This window comes from Saccopteryx bilineata, chromosome 3, assembly GCF_036850765.1.
Source record: "Saccopteryx bilineata isolate mSacBil1 chromosome 3, mSacBil1_pri_phased_curated, whole genome shotgun sequence".
NCBI classification, from domain to species: Eukaryota; Metazoa; Chordata; class Mammalia; order Chiroptera; family Emballonuridae; genus Saccopteryx; species Saccopteryx bilineata.
In genome coordinates this window covers 214,612,794-214,636,376 of record NC_089492.1, presented here as the reverse complement: position 1 = coordinate 214,636,376, position 23,583 = coordinate 214,612,794, and the positions used below count along the sequence as shown (strand labels likewise).

The 23,583-nt window shown below is 39.2% G+C and overlaps 2 protein-coding genes across 3 annotated transcripts in view; one reads left to right on the top strand and one right to left on the bottom strand.

Annotated features, from left to right (window-relative positions):
- Positions 1-5,269, bottom strand: part of MCOLN3 (mucolipin TRP cation channel 3) — a 52,151-nt gene extending 46,882 nt beyond the window's left edge. The window contains exons 1-2 of the mRNA XM_066264958.1: positions 5,071-5,269; positions 1,751-1,980 (exon numbers count right to left, since the gene is read on the bottom strand). Of these exons, the coding sequence (XP_066121055.1) occupies positions 1,751-1,978 (228 nt within the window). The 5' untranslated portion in view covers positions 1,979-1,980; positions 5,071-5,269. The remainder of the gene's footprint in view (positions 1-1,750; positions 1,981-5,070) is intronic.
- A 12,968-nt stretch (positions 5,270-18,237) lies between these two features.
- DNAI3 (dynein axonemal intermediate chain 3) overlaps positions 18,238-23,583 on the top strand; it is a 114,502-nt gene continuing 109,156 nt past the window's right edge. For both annotated transcript variants that reach the window (XM_066268766.1, XM_066268765.1), the window contains exon 1: positions 18,238-18,315. The gene's annotated coding sequence lies outside the window, so the exon portion shown is untranslated. The remainder of the gene's footprint in view (positions 18,316-23,583) is intronic.

Sequence of the window (23,583 nt, the reverse complement as noted above, 5' to 3'; positions counted from 1 at the left end):
ACCAACAGAGCTACCTGGCTGAGGGCACTGACTTGCCAAATATTATACTGAGAATTGAACATCCATTTTCACAGTGATATATCAGAGAGAGTGCCTCTGCCTTTAAAGTCTTAATTCAGCAACTGACTAGTCATGTGGCTTTTTAAAAATTCTATTAACAGTTTCCTTCTCTGTAAATTAAAGGATGCTAGTACTTACCTATAAGAGTGTTGCTAGATTAAATGAATAATGTCCTGGAATAAAGTAGTCATTCAACTGTTCATTTCCTTGGACACTAACTAGCATCAGAAAGTTATGCAAGAATTCTTCAAACTTTATGATTGTGGAAATCACCTTAGCTTCCAACAATGTTAAGCATTTGTTCTCAATAACCAGTTAGTGACTTCAGGGTTTAATTTTTTTTTTCCTTCTTGAATACTAGTTGTTTATTTACTTATGTGTTTTTTCACCAAGACAAGAAAGTACTAATAAAAATAAACCTATCACATCTATTTGTCCTATTAAAATCTGCTTTTATTTTTGCCTATTTGCTTGTAACAAGAGGTAACTACTCTCAGCAACAAAAAAACATATCTGCACAAGAGTCAAAACAACCAGTATAAATAAATAATCACAAAATTTGGTTTTCCCAAAAAATATTTTAAAAAGCCAAGAAAATGAGATTAAAAATCTCCTGAAATGAAGTCTCCTATTTTACTCACTACCTAGGCCACTCCTTTTAGTTATTCCACTTTCCTTCACTGCAGGACTCCCGTGGTCACAGAGCTGTGAGAGTCCAAGTACTCACCTTAACAGAAACCCTTGAAGTTTCTGAAGAATTCCCAGGAGACTAACTAGGAAGGAAAATGATCTTGTGATTGGACAGCAGATAGTTTCCAAGGTAGATTCAGAAGCCTTCAGCTAAACCTCTTGACTGGAAGACAAACATTAAATTTTTCTTTTCCTGAAAACTAATTAGACTGTATGACTGAAATTATAACTTAAGGAAAGATAAGAAAGAAAAAGAAAAAAATCCTAAAGTCTTCTTTCACAAATATTGAAGAGAGAAGGGTTTTAGATTTATTTATTTTTCTTCTTTTCCAAATGAGAGGAGGGGAAATAGAAAGAAAGACTCCCACATGTGCCAAGAGAAAAAGAGAGATGAGAGAGAGAGAGAGAGAGAGAGAGAGAGAGAGAGAGAGAAAGAAAGGAGGAGGGGTAGAGAAGCAGATGGGCACTTCTTCCGTGTACTCTTACTGGAATTGAACCGGGACATCCACAGGCCGGCTGACACTCTACCACTGAGCCAACCAGCCAGGGCCGGGGTTTAAGATTTCAAGTTTCCTTTTTATTTTGACAGAGACAAGAGAGAGAGGGATAGATAGGGACAGACAGACAAGAAGAGAGAGAGAGAAGAAAAGAAGCATCAATTTTTTGTTGCGGCACTTTAGTTGTTCATTGATTGCTTTCTCATATGTGCCTTGAGACCAAGTAACCCCTTGCTTGAGCCAGCGACCTTGGGTCCAAGCTAGTGAGCTTTGCTCAGACCAGGTGAGCCCTCGCTTAAGCTGGCCACCTCGGAGTCTCGAACCTGGGTCCTCTGTGTCCCAGTCCGACGCTCTATCCACTGCGCCACCGCCTGGTCAGGCCAAGTTTCCTTATTTATTGTTTTCCATTATGCATACAGTCCAAAGTTATAAAAACCACTGTCCATAGTTCTCTTTGTTGTTTAAAAAAGGTTTTCACTAAACTCCTAACCTGAGAAGCTCACCTGGATGGTCACCATCACAAGTTTTATAATTTGTATGACAAGTTTCCATGGTTTTCTACCTCGAGCCAAGAACTTCTCACAAGGATTCATGAAAAAGAATTTGAGTTTTCGCCTCATCTGGTCTTCTAATAGAAGCTCCTCGGAAGGAGATGTACTCTGGTTAAAAGTGCTGCCATTTTCCTCTTGGTGAAAGCTGCCGCTACTTATTACTACCTCAGGATTTGCCATCTCTAGAGGGAAAAAACAAACAAACAAAACTGTTTCCATTCTGTAAGTGAAGACACAGGTTTATATTCTTTGCTATTGCAGAATAGTTGAAAGAGTCCAAACAAAAGATCTGGTTTCAAATAAGCACCATTGTGCTAAACTGCATGCACTTGAGGTATTTATATAGACTCAATTAGAGTGTTACACGTCATTTTTCTTTCTTTTTTTTCACTTTTTAAATGACATTTTACACAGTTAAAATGGACCAAGGGTTGTTTCAATTAGAAAAAAGTTATATGTAGAGCAAAAGTAGGTTTACAGTTGTTCATATGGAAAATAATGCAATAACTTAGAAATAATAATACTAGGATAAACGCTGTTTCATGTACTCATCACTGTAACCCGACTTTTGCCCCACCCTGTACATATGTGGTATGTACAGGCTTTCTATCTCATTCAGGAACAGATCTACAGCAAGGATTATGATATGAAAGCCCGGTAAGGGTTTCAGAGGTTAGGTAGACCTTGAAAATATGTGCGAATGTTTTGTATATGTGGATATGGTCACTTTTCTTGGGGAGAGACTTCTAGATTCACCAAATTATCAAAAAAAAAGTTTTAAACCACTGAGTTTTGTTTGGTTTTTAATCCTGTTTCCAAAACTTGACACTTTTTTTTTTACCTGAGGCAACTAGCTCAGCCTCTCTGAGCCTCAGTTCTCTCTTCTGCAAAAATGAGAATAATTGTATTGAGCATTAAATAAAAATGCAAATAAAGGCCTTGCATAGCACCTAACCCTAAGCCAGCAACTGCACTTCGCCTTCAGCCCAACCAGAGAGGACAGTTTCCTAAACAACCACCAAGGTCCTTAAGTGGAAATATTAGCCTCAGGGGATGACGAGGAACACAGAAGCTCAATTTAAGTCCAAAACCCAATCAGCGCTGTCATTTGTATTTGCGTTTTATCCAAGGCTTTATATTTCTGTAGCATATTTTACTTTTTAGTATACTTCATACCGATGACATAGTTTCTCTCTTGGAAAAAGATAGAGTTGGTGTTACTGTCTTATAGTCAGCTTTTCCAAAGTGACAAGTCACTCCAGAAGCTGGGCCCTATCTTGGATTTTTCCTCAGGTTAATATTGTTTTATGGAAACCTATTCAAAATAAAATATACCAAACCACCAGGAAGAGTAGAGCCCTTCCATGTAAAAACTTGGCTTTGTTTTATATTTTTTAAATAACATATTCAGAAATCAAGGGAAGGATTCAAACAGTATCTGACAAGCCACTGTTTAGGCACCACACTGTTTTTTAAGTCTAGAATCCCACTTTTGGTTCTGATTCAAACATTCTTAGCAAACGCAACATCTCCAAACAATAGATATTGGCTATAAAACCTAGGCCTGGGAGTAGTTTTTAAACTCTTGATTTAAAAAAAAGAATAATAAGGATTTGCTGAACCAGTACACATAAAACATTTACAATAGCGTATAAACCCCTTAAAATGAAGTAATTATGACAGAACTCACTAAAGTGTGGCTGGTATGCATGTTAAAATGCCTTTCAAAGCATGAATACAATAATTCTTAGATAAAGGCTTAAAGGAGAAAAAAAGTTTATCAATACCTTAGATTTTCACTCAAGAACATGTTATTTCCCTCTTCAAAAAGTTATATCTTTAGTCTGCATTTTAAAAGACTGTACTTATAATGGGACTTTAAACAAAGATGATTTTGTGTTGCTCAAAACTAACATTTGAGCACAAACATAATAGCTCTTAATAGCAAAACGTTGGTGAATTACAGATTTTAGGTCACAGTAAGCCCTTTCTATTTTGACACAGGGAAAATTAAACTTCAAACAAGCTAGCTAGCCACACGCCATGTAACAGTAACCCAAAGGAACAAAGAGAAAATGAGCCAACCCCAATTAATTTATTCAGCACATTGCACCGAGTTGTCCCGTAAACCAGACATTACATGTACAAGGACTAACTCCTAAACTTGTTGCAGACGTTAGCTTCCCCGCATCCCAGATACGCTCCCAAGCAGGGTGCCCTGTGCAAACTGCAGACCCCTCGCGGCTGAAGGAGCGCTGGCCCAGAGCACCCAGCGGCAGGCGGGGTGGGCGGAGCTGCGGGTCGGCGGAGAGGTTATCAGAGGTATTAAGCCCGTTCTTGGAATCTACAACCTCACATGCAGAGGTTATTTATTCATAGCTATGAAAGGTTTAATTGAATTGAGTTGCAGAAAATTAGAGAAAACCAGGGAATATGTGTAAACGGCAAAAACCTCACAGTTGGTGGCCAAGTAATGAAACCTCTTTTCTTCAGAAGCGCGTTTTCACTTCAGCAGAAACAAAACTTTGATCTCTTTTCCGTTCTTTCTTTTTTCCTTCATTTTCTTTTCTGTGTTCAACGAGCGCTCAGGATGACTTTATCAGGCTGGTAGTTGGTTCGGGAAAGCGCGTGAAGGCCACCGCGATCAAGAGAGAGCTTGGCCCGCAGTAGCCACTGCGCCCTGGGCCCCTTAGACGCCCCACGCTGCTTTCGCCCCGCGCAGGGGCCGCGCCTTCGGGCCTCCATTTCCATCGCCTCCACACCGAGTGAAGGGACATCCGAGTGAAGGGAGGCTGGCTGCTTAACTCCCAGACCATTTCTGGGCCCCGGCTGCACCCAGGCCGCCGTCCCCTCCCCAGGCTTTCCAGGGAAAAACTGGACCTCAGGTAGCTTCGGGCACTAGGATTCTCCGCCTCGGGCTTCTCGGCGGGCGGGGGCTGGGTGGGGGCCGAGGCAGACCCCTCAGCCACCGCAGCGTGGGGCCCAGGTGACCCGGGCGGAGGCGCGCAGACCCGCGGCGCAGAGCCCTAGCCAGACCCCCGGCCCACGCGCGCCTCGACTGACCTCCGCGGGGCGACCAAGCGGGCGCTGCGCCCAACACCTGCAACTGGTACCCCACGGCCAGCTGTGTCCCTTCCATAGAGCCGACGTCTGGGGACCCAACCCTCCCGCTTTAAGTCATTGATGGGTCGCGACATCACGGTTTTTTCCTTCGCCGCGGGCGCCGTTCCCACGACACCTGATGCCTCTGAGCGGTGTAGGGCTTGGCTCACCTGCGACCCGCAGCAGACGGAGGGGGCGCCGGGCGGGAGCACCGGCACGACCCCGGGGAGCGGAGTCAGCGGCTGACCCGCAGGCGTCAGTCAGGTCTTCGCAGCCGCCGGGAGACGCGGGGGGACTGCGCGCAGCCTCTGAGGCTCGACTCAGCCGGGTGGAGCGCGAGCCCGGCTGCCTGGAGCGCGGCCTGGGGCATCCTTCCTCCTCCGGCCGCTGGAACTTGTGCCCCTCCGCCCCACGGCTCCGGTTCCCTCCCACGCCCTTTCTGGGGCCGCCTCTCAGGGGGGCGGGAAAGGGGAAGGAGGATGTCGGAATGAGCCCCGCATGCTCCCGGCACCCCACCCAAACCCCTGCCCGCCTTTCCGGGTCCCAGTAAACAAACTCGTGCAACCCTGCTCGGACTCTCTCTGAGGTGAAGGTACTTGACTGGCTCTGGGCCACCCCTCCTGTCCTATTCCTCTCACATGTTTGGGGTAGGAGAGAGGTGGAGCAGGAGGCGAGGATGGCAAGAAAGAGCCTAGCCGCTGACCCGTGCGCAGTCCTAACAGCTGTCCATTCTTACTTTCGTATACGGGAGAAATTATCAAGTGTAAGACTTTCAAGCCTGAGACTTGTGCGCTCTCTAGGCCTTCCAGTTTTCGCAAAATTGCTATGAAGTTAATAACTGTTGACTAGACTCCTCTAGACCAGGGGTCCCCAAACTTTTTCACAGGGGGTCAGTTCACTGTCCCTCAGACCGTTGGAGGGCCGGACTATAAAAAAAAAAACTATGAACAAATCCCTATGCACACTGCACATATCTTATTTTAAAGTAAAAAAAAAAACAAAATGGGAACAAATACAATATTTAAAATAAAGAACAAGTAAATTTAAATCAACAAATTGACCAGTATTTCAATGGGAACTAGGCTCCTCTCACTGACCACCAATGAAAGAGGTGCCCCTTCCAGAAGTGCGGGGGGGGGGGGGGGGGGGGGGGGGGGGAGGGGGAGGGGGAGGGGCGGGGAACGCCGGGGATAAATGGCCTCAGGGGACCGCTTCTGGCCTGGGCAGTAGTTTGGGGACCCCTGTGTGCTGGGCCAGAAAGAGCCCTGGAAAGCTCTTAGAAGAAATAGGACTAGGTAGTGACATACTTTGCTTGGCCAAACTTTAGTCAGGTTCCCAAACTTTCCCCTGGGCTCATCTGTGCACTTCCCTGTAAAATTCAGTTTTAGCAAGAACTCTATAAGTCAGTTACAAGGCAGACAGGAAACTCTGCCATGCACAATCACAGATTATGATCAACATTGTGGAAGCATGACAGGAGCACATTAGAGAAGCAGTTCAGCCCTGGCGGGGTAATCCACTTGGTTAGAGCATCTTCTCAATGTGCCAAGATGCAGTTCGGTCCCCGGTCAGGTGCCTGCAGAAATCAGCCAATGAATGCATAGATGGGTAGAACAGCAAGTCTATATTTATCTTTCTCTCTCTCTCTCAAGTCAATAATTTTTAAATGTTTTTTAAAGAGAAACAGTTAATATCTAAATTGTCAAGCTTGCTTGTAATTATTGTCATGATACAAGTGTATGTTTCTGGCCCTGCTGGTGATTAGTTCATACAAATAAAATAAACATTAAAAACTTTGTATATATACTGTACATTGTGCTATTCCTATGAATAGTATTGCAAGAAATAACAAGTTTTGCAAATAAAATAACTCCCTAAATTGGTGATTTTGACATAGATCTATGTAATACTATTGATCTTGCTAGGACACACAAATGTTACATTATCTGAAGACTACCCAATCATGTTTGCTGTCTTTTCCAGTGTTTGAATATTCACTAAATGATATAGTTCTTTGTAAAACAGACAAAATATTTTTACTGTAAAAAAATTAAATCATGGGGCAACACTAGAATCTATGTAAATACAATAAATTTTTTAAAAAAGTAAATCAGCCTGACAGATGGTGGCACAGTGGATAGAGCATTGACCTGGAACACTAAAATCTCCAGTTTGAAATCCCAAGGTCACCAGCTAAAGCATTGGCTCATTGGCTTGAACATGGGCTTGTCAGCTTGAGCACAGGATCACTGGCTTGAGTGCAGGATCACTGGCTTGAGTGCAGGATCATTGACATGATCCCAAGGTCACCGCCTTGAGCAAGGGGTCACTAGCTCAGCTTGAGCCCCTTGGTCAAGGCACATATGAAAAACAATCAGTGAACAACTAAAAGTGACACAACTATGAGTTATACTTCTCACTTCTTTCCTCTCTCTTTCTCTCTCTCTATCTCCCTTGCTGTGTGTGTGTGTGTCTCTCTCTCTCTAAAAAAAGAAAAAGAAAAAAAAAGATATAGTCTGTCTGACTGGATTAAAAATAACAATATTTACACACTGACTGCCTACAAGAGACCCACATCACATCAAAAGACACATAGAGCCTGAATGAACGTAAGGAAATGAAAGAAGAGTTTATTTATTTATTTAATTCAGTGAGAGGAGGAGAGGCAGAGAAGACTCCCACATATGCTCCAACTGGGATCCCAGCAAGCCCTCTAGGGGTGACACTCTGCCCATCTGGGGCGTTGCTCCATTGCTTAGCAACTGAGCTCTTCCCAGCACCTGAGGTGGAGGCTATGAAGTCATCCTCAGAGCCCAGGGCCAACTCGCTCCAATCAAGCCATGGCTGCAGAAGGGGAAGAGAGAGAGAGAGAAGCAAGGGGGGGTAGAGAAGCAGATGGGCACTTAGATGTGCCCTGACCAGAAATTGAACTCAGGACATCTACACACTGGGCCAACACTTTACCACTGAGCCAACTGGCCAAGGCCCAATAGACTTTAAAACAAAGACTGTAACAAGAGACAAAAAAGATCATTTCAAAAATCATAAAAGGATTAATCCAACAAGAGACTATAACCCTTGTAAGCATTTACACACCCAAAGTAGAATCATCTAAATATATAAAACAAACATTGGTGGACATAAAGAAAGAAACGAACAGTAATACAGTAATAATAGGGACTTTACCACACCATTTACATCAATGGATAGATCATCCAGATAGAAAACCAGAAAGGAAACAGTGTCCTTAAATGACACATTAGACTCAATGGACTTAATAGATATTTTTTAGGAAATTTCACCTCAAATGAGCAAAATACACATTTTTTTTTCAAGTGCAGATGAAACATTTTTCAAGGTAGACTATGTTAGGCCACATACCAAATCTCAATAAATTTAAAAAGATTGAAGTTATAGTCACCATCTTCTCTGATCATCATGGTATGAAACTAGAAATCAATTACAAGAAGAAAACTGAAAAACACACAAACACATGGAGGCAAAATAACATGCTACTGAACAATGAATAAATTAACAATGAGATCAAGGAAAAATCAAAAGATACCTTAAAACAAATGAAAATAAAACAATGACCTAAAATCTATGGAACACAGCAAAACAATAGAAAAGATCAATGAAACAAAAAGCTGATTCTTTGAAAAAATAAAATTGACAAACCTTCAGCCGTTCATCAAGAAAAAAGAAGGCCCTGGCCCGTTGGCTTAGTGGTAGTGTTGGCCTGGTTTGTGGCACACAGGAGAAGCGCCCATCTACTTCTCCAATTCTCCCCTCTCACTTCTCTTTCTGACTCTCTCTTCCCCTCCTGTAGCCATGGCTTGACTGGAGCGAATTGGCCTGGGAGCTGAGGATGGCACCATGGCCTCCACTTCAGGTGCTAAGAGCTCAGGGGCAATTAAACAGCGGCCCCAGATGGGCAGAGCATCACCCCCTAGTGAGCTCGCCAGATGGATCAAGGTTGGGGGTGGGGAGCATGCGGGAGTTTGTCTCTTTGCCTCCCCTCCTCTCATTGAATTTTTTAAAAAAGAAAATGAAAAGAAAAGAAAAAAAGGGTGGTTCAAATAAATAAAATCAGAAATAAAAGAAAAGTGACAACTGACTCTGCAGAAATACATAGGCCTATCAGAAAATAGTATGAATAATTATACGCAGCAGTTGGACAACCTGGAAGAAATGGATAGATTCCTAGAAACATACAATCTTCTAAGGTTGAATCAGTAAGAAACAGAAAATCTGAACAGACCAATAACTACTAACAAAATTGAATCAGTAATCAAAAAACTCCCAACAGACAAAAGTCTAAGACCAAATGGCTTCATAGGTGAATTTTAGCAAACATTTGAATTAAATTGGAATAATACTTGACCTTAACAAAGAATGAAATTTTCCTATTTGCAACCACATGGATGGACCCAGAGGTATTATGTTAAGTGAAATAAGTCATACAGAAAAAAGCAAATACCATATGATTTCACTCATATGTGGAATCTAAAGAACAAAAGAGTGAAATAACAAAACAGAAACAAACTCATAGATAAAGAAAACAAATTGATAGTCACTAGGTGAGTAAGGATTGAGTGAATGGATGAAAAGATGAATGGTATTAAGAAGTACAAATAGCCAGTTATAAAAATAGTCACTGGGATATGAAGTTTAGTACAAGGAATATGTTCAATCATATTGTAGTAAAAATGTATTTTGTCAAATGAGTACTAGACTCATCAAGGTGATCACTTTATAAGTTTATATCTAATCACTATGTTGTGCACCTAAAACTAATAGAGTATTGTATGTTAACTGTAATAAAAAATACATTTAAAAAAATGGGGCAAAGCCTGTAAACTGGTTACTCACAGAAGAAATCTTATTATATAAAACTAAAATTTTTTTATATAAAGCAACATATACTCTAACATTTAATCTGATAATGCTTTCATAAGCAATTTTAACAACTGAACTAACATCAAATACAGAATGAGAGATATTCTTCCTTATGTGGAATATTTGTTATAAAACCAAGATCAAATCTATAAATAAAGCATTTAAGCCTGACCAGGCGGTGGTGCAGTGGATAGAGCGTTGGACTGGGATATGGAGGACCCAGGTTCAAGAACCTGAGGTCACTGCTTGAGTACAAGCTCATCTGGTTTGAGCAAAGCTCACCAGCTTGGACCCAAGGTCACTGGCTCTAGCAAGGAGTTACTCGGTCTGCTGAAGGCCCATGGTCAAGGCACATATGAGAAAGCAATCAATGAACAACTAAGGTGTCACAACGAAAAACTAATGATTGGTGCTTCTCATCTCTCTGTTCCTGTCTGTCCCAGTCTATCCCTCTCTCTGACTCTCTCTCTGTCTCTGTCAAAAAAAAAAAAAAAGCATTTAATGTCTTATATTTTTAAATATTATTTGAAGAATAACTTTTTAATATTATTTATTTATGAATTTATTGGGGTGACATGGTTAATAAAACCATACAGGTTTCAGTGTACAATTCAATAAAACATCGTCTGTACACCGCATCATGTCCTCATTGCCCAAAATAAAGTCTCTTCTTTCCATCTTCATTTATTCCTACTTTGCCCACTTCCACCTCCCCCAACCCCTCTTTTCCTCTGCCTATCACTTCACTGTTTCTTGTCCATGTATGTGTGTTATATATATATTTATTCTTAATCCATTCACTTAAAATGTATTTTGTATTAATGCTTCCTTCTTTTAATGCTGTTTATTATAAAATGTCTGTAACAAGTAGCAATCATTCTTACATGCATTTTAAAATACATTATCTTAATTAATATACTGGCTCATAATAATAATTAAACATGCTTTTATTATCTTTTTAAAAGAGAAACAAATTTCTGGAACTTTTGGTATAACCCAATCACAGAAAAGTCATTCATTGTTTATTATTATGGTTACTCTTTATATTTTTAGAGCATGTAAGTAAAGTGCTATGAAAAAGAAAAATAAACATCCTTTGAGGAATTTCATTTTTTTCCCTCTGAATCCCAAAGATTAATATCTGTTGAGAATTTGGAAACACTACTGCATAGCCAATGAATCTGATGGCTAGGAGAGAGCTTTTATTCACATTTTTACCTTCTTGCCACCTCAAAAACCCTGTGTGTTCAGGGTAACACAGCTCTAGGCAAAGTCTCGGGAAGCGCAGATATTAAGTCATGTACATTTCAACCTCAAATATTTCCCCTTTCTACCTTTTTACATTTGTACATTCATTTTCTTTTTTCCTTAATTCCATTTCTCTCTCTCTCTCTCTCTTTCTCTTTCTCTTTTATTAAGATGTTTATTGCCTGACCAGGCAGTGACACAGTAGATAGAGCATTGGCCTGGGATGCTGAGGACCCAGGTTCAAAACCCCATGGTCTCCAGATTGAGCACAGTCTCACCAGCTTGACCGCAGGCTCTCTGGCTTGAGCGTGGGATCATAGACATGACCACATGGTCTCTGGCTTGAGCCTAAATGTCACTGGCTTGTAGCCCAAGGTCTCTAGCTTGAGCTCAAGGTCACTGGCTTGAGCAAGGGCTCAGCTGAAGTCCCCCTAGTCAAGGCACATATGAGAAAGCAATCAATGAATAATTAAGGAGCCACAACTATGAGTTGATGCTTTTCATCTCTCTCTCTTCCCAACTGTCTGTCCCTGTCTGTCTGTCTGTCTCTCTTCTTCTCTCTCATTAAAAAAAAAAAAAGATGTGTATTTATTCAACACATATATATTCAACAAGTATTTATTGAGGACTTCTTATAGTCTTGTAAAGGTAATAGATACTGTTGATAGAAATATAAATAAAATATAGTTCCTGCTCTTGAATATATTACAATCTAGAAGATAGTATTTAATTTTGAGAAAATTTCAAATACAATAAGTACAAGGTGAATATATTACTTCTAAATACTCACAACCCCTAAATTCAACAAATTTTACATTTTATTTTGTTTCTAGTCTTTTATTTTATGAGAAATTATATAATAAAACATTATAAAGTTAACCATCCATTTCTAAATGCAACCACCCTTCTGTGACAAATTGGTATGAATCTCGGTTCATTTGTAATATTTTTCTCCCATACACATATCCATCATCTAGAAGTCATTCATGTATGTTTTTGTATACAAAAATGGCCTGCTCTGCACAAAACCTTCAACATTTACCTCATGAGTTTGGTTCTAAGCTACATCCATGCCAGTTTATTTACGTTAGCAGCTTTATGGTAATTTATTGACTATATAATACCACTCTATCCATTTCCTGACTGATGGGCATTGAAGTTGTTTTCATCTTTTGTCATATAAAAAAAATTCTGCAGTAAACATTGATGAAGCATTCCTCATGCACATGCTTAAGAGTTCCTTTAAGGTAAATATCTGGGAGTTGAATTGCTAGATTATAGGATATCTACATTTTTAGTTTTAATAATTACTGCAAAATTCTCTCCAAAGTGATTCCAAGTCGTTTAATGAACATTTTCAATGTGCCTTCTATATGGCAGACACACATTTAGGCACTGAGGATGCATCAGTAAAAAAGACAAAAGGCCTGACCTGTGGTGGCACAGTGGGTAAAGTGTCGACCTGGAACGCTGAGGTCGCCAGTTCAAAACCCTGGGCTTGCCTGGGTCAAGGCACATATGGGAGTTGATGCTTCCTGCTCCTCTCCCTTTCTCTCTCTTTGTCTTTCTATCTCTCTCTCTCTGTGTCTCCTCTCTCTAAAATGAATAAATAAAATCTAAGAAAAAGTTGATAAAATTAAAAAATAAATAAAATAAAATAAAAAAGACAAAAGTTTCTGCCCTTGTAGAGTTTATATTTTAGTGGACCAAGTCAATGACCGCAATAATTATAGAATGTTAGAAGGTGATAAAGACTATGGGGAAAAACAAAGCAGAGAAAGGAAAATCAGGAATGTTGAATCTGCCATTTTTAAATAGGGTGGGGGTAGGCCTCATTAAGTTAACATTTTAGCAATAGCTTGAAAGGTACCTGGTTCAAGTGTTCCACGAAGAGGGCTTGGCCAGTGCAAAGCAGGTGCGTGCCTGGTTTGTTTGAGTGAACCCCAGGGGGCGAGCATGTCTGCAGCAGCATGAACCATAGGGATGAACACAGAAAATGAAGCTAATAGCAGCGGCCAGGTTATGCTGGACCTTGAAGGTCTTGTGGGGACTTTGGATTTTATTTAGAGTGAAATGGGAGCCATTTGGAGTGTTTTGAGCAGAGGACTGGCATGACTTGACTTCTGTTTTCAAAGTGTATCCTTTTTGCTTGCAGGATTGAAAATATTTCCCCAAAGAGTGGAAGAGGGAAGCAGAGAAGTCAAGAATAACGGTTGGATTTTTGCCTGAGCAACCGTGAAGCTGGAATTGCCATCAGTTGAGGTGAAGAAGACTGCAGGGTGAGCAGGTCAGCGGGCAAGGCTCAGGAATGCAGTTTTGAACGTGCTAGAGAAGTCTGTTTAGTGTTTCTTGTGCTAGCTACTGTGGGCTGCTTGGTTTTGTTTTATTTTCACTTCTCTCACAAACTGGTCATTCTGTAAAATATAGTTCAAATTAATTGCTAGAAAAATGGAATTAAGAAATTTAAAATACAAATCTCAACTTTGTTAATACATAACAAAGTACTCTATCAAATTGCTATGGAGTTTTATTTTTTAAAAAGATTTTATTTATTGATTTGAGAGAGAAAGAGAAAGAAGGGGGAGAGAGAAATGGGAAGCACCAACTGGTGGTAGTTGCCTCTCATATGTGCCTTGACCGAGTAAGCCCAGGGTTTTGCACTAGCAACCTCAGCATTCCAGGTCGACATATTCTCTATTGCACCACCACAGGTCAGGCGTTATGAAGGTTTAAAGCACTTCCATTTCTGTTCTCCTTTTGCTTCAGAGAGGTAACAAATATTTCATGAAATAGTAGACTAGTAACATATATTCCTTGGCTGACTCTGACACCCTGGCCACTCTTTGGAAAACTCTGTACATATTAGATATCCAAGTGGAAATGTCTACTAGACAGTGAAATATTCAAATCTACCTTTAATCATCACCAAAGAGCAGAGGCAATGTCTATAAATTCACTTTGAACATATATAAGATTAAATCTGATTTAACAACTATTCACTGAGTATGTACCAGATTTGAGACACTATGCTGGTTTTTTTAGGTCAGTACAATGGGGAAGGGACAGAGCAAGATCTGTGAGCAATTTGGACAGGCTAAGAATTTGGCATCCCTTCATACAAATATTCTTTAAACATTTATTCACCACATATCCAGCAGAAATAGGAAAAAATTCATTTCTGTTAACAAACATGTATTCTCTTTCTTTACATTTAATTTATTGAGCATAGTTTTCCAAACTAGACAACTTAATGGGAGCACACTGAACTGTTTAAAATTTAGATATTGAAACTGGCCAAACTCAGAGATGGAGGTGTTATCTTTTCGTTAAACCTTGTGATTTGTATCCTCACATGGCAAAAATATTCAACACAGATTTATTTTAAATATAAAGCTTCTGCTTGGTTGAAAGAAGAATTAATTTTCTCTCTCTCCTGGTATATAGAAGTTCCTGTGGAAACACAAATTGACAACTTATTTCCATATTACTGTGAAGTTTTATTTCTCTTGAAAAATATCCCTCCAACAGCAACATAGCTGCTCTCCTTTTTATCTGGCTTGGCTCTAATTATTATCCCAGATTTTGCAGATATAAAACTGAGACAGAGAATTTATATATATATATATATATATATATATATATATATATATATATATATTTGATATTTCACTAGCTCTTGATGCCTGTGGATATTGTAGGACTATCAGCACCATACAAAGACTCTTCCACCACCAACCCTTTGGATATGAAGAATAGAGTCTCACCTATGCTCATAAAGAAGTCCACTCTGCTACCATATGGCCCCATTTTTCCTTCTCAGCTCCTGAATTTGCTTCTCTAGAAACATCTGCTGCCCACATCTGGAACTATCTATAAGGCCCCACCTTCTCTTGTGGGAAACGCCAGCAATTCTAGGGAGGAATGTCACCCGTGTCCCTTATAGTCTCCATTAGACTCCAATTCTGTGCAGAAATAGTTAAGGAGGCCTTTCTCCTCACTTTAGTGTTGCACATATTCCAATTTCATATTTAAGTTTTAGTCCTTTTTCTAGAATTGCTACATTTGGTCTTATTCTCCATTATCTAAACACTACACTCAAGTCAGACCTTTTCTGTTTTCTCATTTCTAAAGGTGAGTACTCTTCTGGGATGCTCCCAAGTCAGGTGTGAGAGTTTCCCCGAGCAGATTATCAATAATCCCAGCTGTTTAAGACTCAAATAGGGGAATTTCCTTCCCAACCACTCTTTCTCCCACCCAAGCATACTGATGCAGACAAACAAAACATAAAGACTCTTATTCAGTGTCCTCAACCCTTATTTTCTGAACTCTTTTGAAAAAATCTCCAAGTGAACATCGCCTTGAGGGGTCTCTAAAGAAAAGATAATGAAAGGCTTAGTGTCTCACCCAAATCACAAGATTATAATCTTTACGTCCTTAAATCTAATGGCAAAGGATCATGGATCTTTTTTTAAGAAAATTATTTGTAAAATATACAAAGAAGCTTTTGTTAGAGAGCTTCTTCTGGATTTGCTATAACTATATTCAAAATATATTTTCTTAAACACCCTTGACAGACACTGTGCTAGGCAATGGAGATATAAAGGAATGAGACACCATCCTCCCCGAAAATCCAGTGGGAGAGATATCTATAGAAACCAGCCACTGCAACACAATGTGATACTTGCTATAGCGGACAGACCAATTCTTCTGGGATGGTTTTACAGGAAGGTGATATTTGAGTCGGGTCTTAAAAAATAAATAGGAGTTTACCAAGTAACAAAGATGAAGAAAGAAGTAGCAGGATGAGGTGGAGGTAGAAGTAGAAGCAACAGTATGAACAGATGCACCGTTGTGAACAGTATAGCACATTTGGGGAGCGGTCAAGAGCTCTGTTTAACCAGAGCTCTGCCTCTGAACTTGAGATTTGTAAACTCCTGGGCTGGGTAGAAGTATGCTGTGGAAAAAACATGGAATGAGCACGTCACAGCTGCCTGAGCTTCATTTGCATTTATTCAATTTTATTTCAATTTTAGTTAAGAGTGATTATAGACACTTTTTCAGTCTTGAGATATAATGACATGTAATATTGCATAAAGATTTTAGATATTTTAAAAATTAAAACAAACACAAATATGTTGTAGAACAGAATAAATTCTTTATATGAAACAAATATATGTATATATATATATATGTAACGTTCATAAATCTAGTTCAAGGTATAACTCCCCTTTTCATCAGTCTATTATCAATCCCCACTCCTATGGTTCCACAGTTCTCAGCTATTATGAACTTCAGTTGAGAAGTACAAAGACTAAAATGTTGGGTTAAGTTGGGGAGAGAGGTGGGGTATGGGGCTGGATAAATAGCTCAATATTATCCAGATATCTTTAAGATATCTTTCAGAATCCTATCTGTACAGGGTTTTATATGCCAGATTGAGGATATGTAATCAGGGAGATTCAATATGTCAGGATTCAATCTCTGCAGTAGAACACTCTTGGGGAACTTTACAAATAAATTAGAGAGAAGGAGACAGAACAAGTCAAGAGACTACTGCTTATCATCTAGGAGAGAGATAAAACATACCTGAAAAAAGGCGGAGGTAGTGAGGATGGCTAAGAAGAGATAAATTACTTGAGAACTATTTAGGAAAGGAAAATGACAGGAATCAGTGCCATGTTGACTGTGGGCAATAGAAGAGATGTCAGGGATGAGTCTCAGATTTCTGGTTCTGCAAATTGATGGACAATGGATACTAGTACCTAAGGTAGAAAATAAAGGAAAAAAATAGTTTCCAAAAGATACCTGAAAGATAATGAGTTGATTCCACTAAATTGTGATGCCTATGGCACAGTAATTCATTCATTCACTCACTTATTCATTCAATATATTTATTTAACAATGATCAAACATGGTGAGCTAAGCTAGACATGTATTTGGAAATGTTCAATTAGGAGTGGAAATTCAGGTCTGGAATTAAAGAAATGTATTAGGTGAAGAGTTTAAGTATAGAAATGAAAGTCATTGATGTGTTTTGAAAGATGGCTGAACCAAAGGGCATCAGGAGAGTACAAAGAGTGAGAAAAGAATCAGGACTGAGCCCAGGGGAAAACTTATTGAGTGTCAGGGAGTTGAAGAATGGAGGAAAACTGTCACATGATAAGTCTTCCTCCTTTTGTTTTGAAAAAAAAAGGGACTTTAAAAAAAGTGACTTCTTTAGTAAAATTTATTTGCATTTTGCAAACACAAATTCTTAAAAATTTGAAATTACATATATATATATATATAATCTCTTTACACATCTTGTGAAGTCTTATCTAATCTGGGATCATTAAGTCTCAAATATGTCAATAAGCCTTGTCTCAATTAAGTATTTTCATTTAATTGAATGTAAAAAAATTAATTGAGACCAATTACAGCAGTCAATTGCATTGCTGTATTATATGCTGCCAGCTTACAAATTAGCAGTTATAATTATTTTTAAAGGAAAGAGGGAAACAGTGTACAGAGAGAGGAACTTCACTGTGTGCGTCTCACAGGACACATAAGCACAGGTAAAATGAACCCTGGAGTTCCTCAGGGCTTTAATCTTCTTCCCCCTGAGAATCATACTTACAATTAGAGTTAAACGCTGTACAAAAGTTACTTTGGCAAGAGAAAAGGTAACACGTTAGAAGATAATTGAACCAGACTATCTCTCCCTCACACTGGAATCTAGGGCTGGTTTCTGGGAAGGCCTCAGCTCATCCTTGGGTAAACAGGGCAGGTGCCCTAAAAATGCTAACCCCGCAAAATTCACTTCACCCTTCCCTCCCTGCTGCTACAGACCACACCCGAGAAGGATTCTTCTTCAGGTAAGGTTGCGCTGCACCAAGCTTGTCAGACCTGGGATCAGGCTGGGCCACTATCTTCAATATACTTAGGTTGCACATCTCTTTCCTTGCAAGTGGAAAACTTCGGACATGGCCTTGTTTCATGTTACGTGACGTATCATCATAGCAACCAATCACAAGCCTGTTCTGAAAAAGACTGTTAGGGAACGTAGACTGTATTGGTACTGGCGCTTTGTCAATCTCTGCAGAGTCACCGCCTCTTTTCTCTTAGCAACGGATGCGTCACAGCAACAGCCTACACAGAAGCTGAGGTTTGCGCTCTTAGGACTTGTTTTTCTGAGAGTAGGAGTCAAAACTTACATCTTCAGCCCAGAAGGAGTTTTCCGTAGGGTACTGGCAAAGACGCTTCTTTTCTCTTCAGTTTAGCAGTATCAGGTAAGGGAAGCTCTAAATGGGAAAGGAGGCTTGGAAAACAAGTATATATTTTACTACTCTTTCAAGGGCATCTGAACGTCTCTGTGGCAGCTATGTGCTAGATGCAGTGCAAAAAAAAAAAAGTGCAAAACTTTTCCTGCTTTCAAAGAACTTGCAGCCTAGCCAAGAAACAATAATAGCAACGAAAGAGCAGTTAACGACACTCTTAGAACTTTGAGGGCAGGTACTGTGTCTTGCTCACAAGTCACGTATCCCCGATGTCTATCACATTGCCTGGCACATAGTGAGAGCTCAATAAATATAGGAAGGATGAATGGATAGATGGAAGGAAGGGTGGCTGGGTGGGTGGATGGATGGATGGATGATGCATGGATGGATGAAAAGGAAAGCAGCATGATCCTGGTTATTCACCAGTATTGGAGATCAATGGAGAAAAGATAAAAGTGAAGTGGTAGAGAGATGACTTCAGGACCATTAAGAAAAGAACAGAGTATAAAGTGAAGAAAATGAAGGGGGAAACATTAACTCTTTGAAATTAAGGACTTTGACTTACTCAGCTAGTGACCTCCAGTACCGAATTGCTGCTCAATAATTTCTCTCTCCTTCTGCCCACAGTATGGTGAATGCTGAATGCTGAATGAATTCGCAGCAATTTCTAGGCAGCTCTGAGTTTGAGGCCCTCTGCCTCTGCAAAAGCCTGGTGTAATTAACGACACTACAGTGTGATTAGAAAGCATCAAAGAGAACAAAGTTGTTTAAGTCTCTGAGTGAGAAAGTTGGGCAGGCTTCAGAGTTGAGCCTTGCAGAATAGAGGAAGAGTTCAGCAAGCAGAGAAATGTGGAGCAGCAGAAGCAGGGAGGGAAGGAAATTCCCCAGAGAGGAAGATAGGAAGACTGGTTATAGGGAACTGTTTAGAGAAAGGAGGGTAATCTTATGAGGCTGGAGTAGAACTCGAAGAGTGGATATGGTGAGGCAGACTGTGAAGGATGTAAAAGGTGATGATTACACATTTTGACTATCTTGTGTTGCAAAGTCTGGTCTGCAGACCACCTGTGCAAGATTGTCCCATATTGATTTTTAAAATTCAGGCTCACCTAGACCTGCTGGATCACAGTGGCTCCAGGAAGTCTGCATTTCGAATGAGCTCCATTTCTCCACTAGCGGAGGAGAATGCTACTATGGACAACAGGGACCCACATTACATTCCCCAGTATACAAGGAACTGACTTATTAAGATTCTAGAAAGAGTGCTCTAAAGACTTGTCCTGTGGTGATTACTCTGGTTAGAACAGAGTCAGGGGGGCCAGTTAAATGTCTATGATCTATTTGGAGGGTGGAGGGAGGAGAATCTGTGAATAGAGAAATAAAATTAAATGTTTATTTTTACTAACTGCTAATTTAAATGTATACATTTGGTAACAATCCACAGTAGGATTAGCAGGACCTCTAAGTTTGTCACTAGGAGGAATTACAGCTCTTTTCATATTATATTATGAATGTTATATATTATATATGATTTATGCTCATCACATCTTCAAAATTAAGGTGGTAATTAGAATCACTGCTAGATCTTGTTATTTAATGTAGTAACAAAGAAGCACAGAAATTATCATAATTTAAAAAACATGTTGATAACTGTATTTCAATAAAATCTGTCTCCTTTGTAATCCCATATTTTTATTTGATGCATGGGGTTTCACCAGCCTGCCAAAGGGGCTCATAGCACAAAATAGTTAGACACTTCTGGTACAGGAGAACATGTTAAAGGCCAGCACACGTGGAGGTTATGGGAGAGGTGGGGTTGGCATTCAGGAGGCATTTCAAAAGGTGAACTGATGGAACAGCCTTTACTTAAATGAGTATTCTGCCTTGGTAAAAGGTAGAGGTAGGTTGAAAGAAGAGCAGCAACTGAAGTAGATTAATGGGAAACATTGCAGAAACAGTTCTTTCTGGAGGACAGATGCTGTGTACTCATCAGAAGATCGCTGCAGCGCCCAGGACTGCCTACAGTTTAATCAGGGTCTTGGTGGAGACTGACCAAGGAGCAGCAGTTCTTGGAGACACATTTACAAAACTCCCAAGACGTTAGTCTTAGTTGTATTCTAAATCTTTGTTTAAAAATAAAAAAGATGGGAGACAAGTATGATAAGCTTACAAATACTTTGGGAGAAGAAAGGATGATGACTACTTACACAAGGTTGGCTATTTGAAGAGGACTCAGGACATAATACTTTCTAAAGAAGATGCTAGGTAGAAGATACCAATGTCACAAGTCTTCTCAGAATTAAAGATCTCATGACTGGGGGTAAGCCACACATGCATACAGGTAATACATAAGAACATGTAAGCAGGTGTGTGTGTAATAGCCACATAAAGTGAAGAGAAGGCACTAATAACTGTTTAACTTGCTGTATACAGTCACTGACAAGTCTTGAAAGTTAGGTCAGAACGCGGTCATGTAGATCAACTCTGAACGTATATAATGTTTCTCATAGTCACTGGAGTGCCATCACAGGTTTAGAACTGTTACACAGAAGACTTACCCAGTACTCACTTTTCTAGTTGCTCTCTAATATAGTTTGCTGTTAATGTGGAAGGTAAAATATGTGTTCTTTGATACATTGGTAGCACTGCTCATGGCTTGTTCCCTTAGACAAGTTATCTGACCTCTTGGGGCCTCTGTTTTCAAAAATAACATGGAGATAAAGATAATAGCATTAATAAAATGCCTACCTAAAAGGGTAGTTAAAATTAAATTTAAAAGCACACGTTAATTACATTGAATCATGCCTGGCACATAGCATTCAACAAACTTGAGCTGCTATCACTATTACATTGAAAAAAATACATGCAAAAAATCTAAAGGAACTCAAAGGAAAAAAGTGTGACATACACTTTGGTTAAGATTTAGTAATTGGTAGATACCCTTTTCATTACTTAATGGTAACCACCCTTAAAAAAACCACCACAAAAACACTTGACTTAAAAAAGGTAGCAACAGAGGAAAGAAGTATGGAACACAAACAAACAAAAACAAATGATAGAAAAAGAAAAGAGAAGAATCAAACTAGATACAAAACTAACAGAAAGCAATTTATAAAATGGCAGTAGGGAACCCACAAGTGTCAATAATTACACTAAATGTAAATGGATTAAACTTACCAATAAAAAGACACAGAGTAGCAGAATGGATTAAAAAAGAAAATCCAACTATATGCTGCCTACAAGAAACACATCTAAGCAACAAGGATAAAAACAAATTCAAAGTGAAAGGCTGGAAAACAATACTCCAAGCAAACAACACCCAAAAAAAAGCAGGCATAGCAATACTCATATCTAATAATGCTGACTACAAGACAGAAAAAGTACTCAGAGACAAAAATGGTCATTTCATAATGATTAAGGGGAAGTTGAATCAAGAAGACATAACAATCCTTAATATATATGCACCAAACCAAGGAGCACCAAAATATATAAGACAGCTACTTATTGACCTTAAAACAAAAACTAACAAAAATACAATCATACTTGGAGACCTCAATACACCGCTGACGGCTCTAGATCGGTCATCCAAACAGAGAATCAATAAAGATATAGTGGCCTTAAACGAAATACTAGAACACCTGGATATGATAGACATCTACAGGACACTTCATCCCAAAACGACAGAGTATACATTTTTCTCTAGTGTACATGGAACATTCTCAAGAATTGACCATATGTTGGGCCACAAAGACAATATCAGCAAATTTAGAAAAATTGAAATTGTACCAAGCATATTTTCTGATCATAAAGCCTTGAAACTAGAATTCAACTGCAAAAAAGAGGGGGAAAAACCCACAAAAATGTGGAAACTAAACAATATACTTCTAAAAAATGAATGGGTCAAAGAAGAAATAAGCACAGAAATCAAAAGATATATACAGACAAATGAAAATGAAAATACGACATATCAGAATCTCTGGGATGCAGCAAAAGCAGTAATACGAGGAAAGTTCATATCACTTCAGGCCTATATGAACAAACAAGAGAGAGCCGAAGTAAACCACTTAACTTCACACCTTAAGGAACTAGAAAAAGAAGAACAAAGACAACCCAAAACCAGCCGAAGAAAGGAGATAATAAAAATCAGAGCAGAAATAAATGAATTAGAGAACAGAAAAACTATACAAAAAATCAATAAAACAAGGAGCTGGTTCTTTGAAAAGATCAACAAAATTGACAAACCCTTGGCAAGACTCACCAAGGAAAAAAGACACAGGACTCAAATAAATAAAATCCAAAATGAAAGAGGAGAGATCACCACAGACATCATAGCTATACAAAGAATTATTGTAGAATACTATGAAAAATTATATGCCACCAAATACAACAATCTAGAAGAAATGGATAAATTCCTAGAACAATACAACCTTCCTAGACTGAGTCATGAAGAAGCAGAAAGCCTAAACAGACCAATCAGCAGGGAGGAAATAGAAAAAACTATTAAAAATCTCCCCAAAAATAAAAGTCCAGGCCCAGACGGTTATACTAGTGAATTCTATCAAACATTCAAAGAAGACTTGGTTCCTATTCTACTCAAAGTCTTCCAAAAAATTGAAGAAGAAGCAATACTTCCAAACACATTTTATGAGGCCAACATAACCCTCATACCAAAACCTGGCAAGGATGGCACAAAGAAAGAAAACTACAGACCAATATCTCTAATGAATACAGATGCCAAAATACTAAACAAAATACTGGCAAACCGAATACAACAACATATTAAAAAAATAATACATCATGATCAAGTGGGATTCATCCCAGAATCTCAAGGATGGTTCAACATACGCAAAACGGTTAACGTAATACACCATATCAACAAAACAAAGAACAAAACCCACATGATCTTATCAATAGATGCAGAAAAGGCTTTTGATAAAATACAACACAATTTTATGTTTAAGACTCTCAACAAAATGGGTATAGAAGGAAAATATCTCAACATGATAAAGGCCATATATGATAAACCATCAGCCAACATCCTATTAAACGGCATAAAACTGAGGACTTTCTACCTTAAATCAGGAACAAGACAGGGTTGTCCACTCTCTCCACTCTTATTCAACGTGGTGCTAGAAGTTCTGGCCAGAGCAATCAGACAAGACAAAGAAATAAAAGGCATCCATATCGGAAAAGAAGAAGTAAAGCTATCACTTTTTGCTGATGATATGATCCTATACATCGAAAACCCGAAGGACTCCACAAAAAGATTATTAGAAACAATAA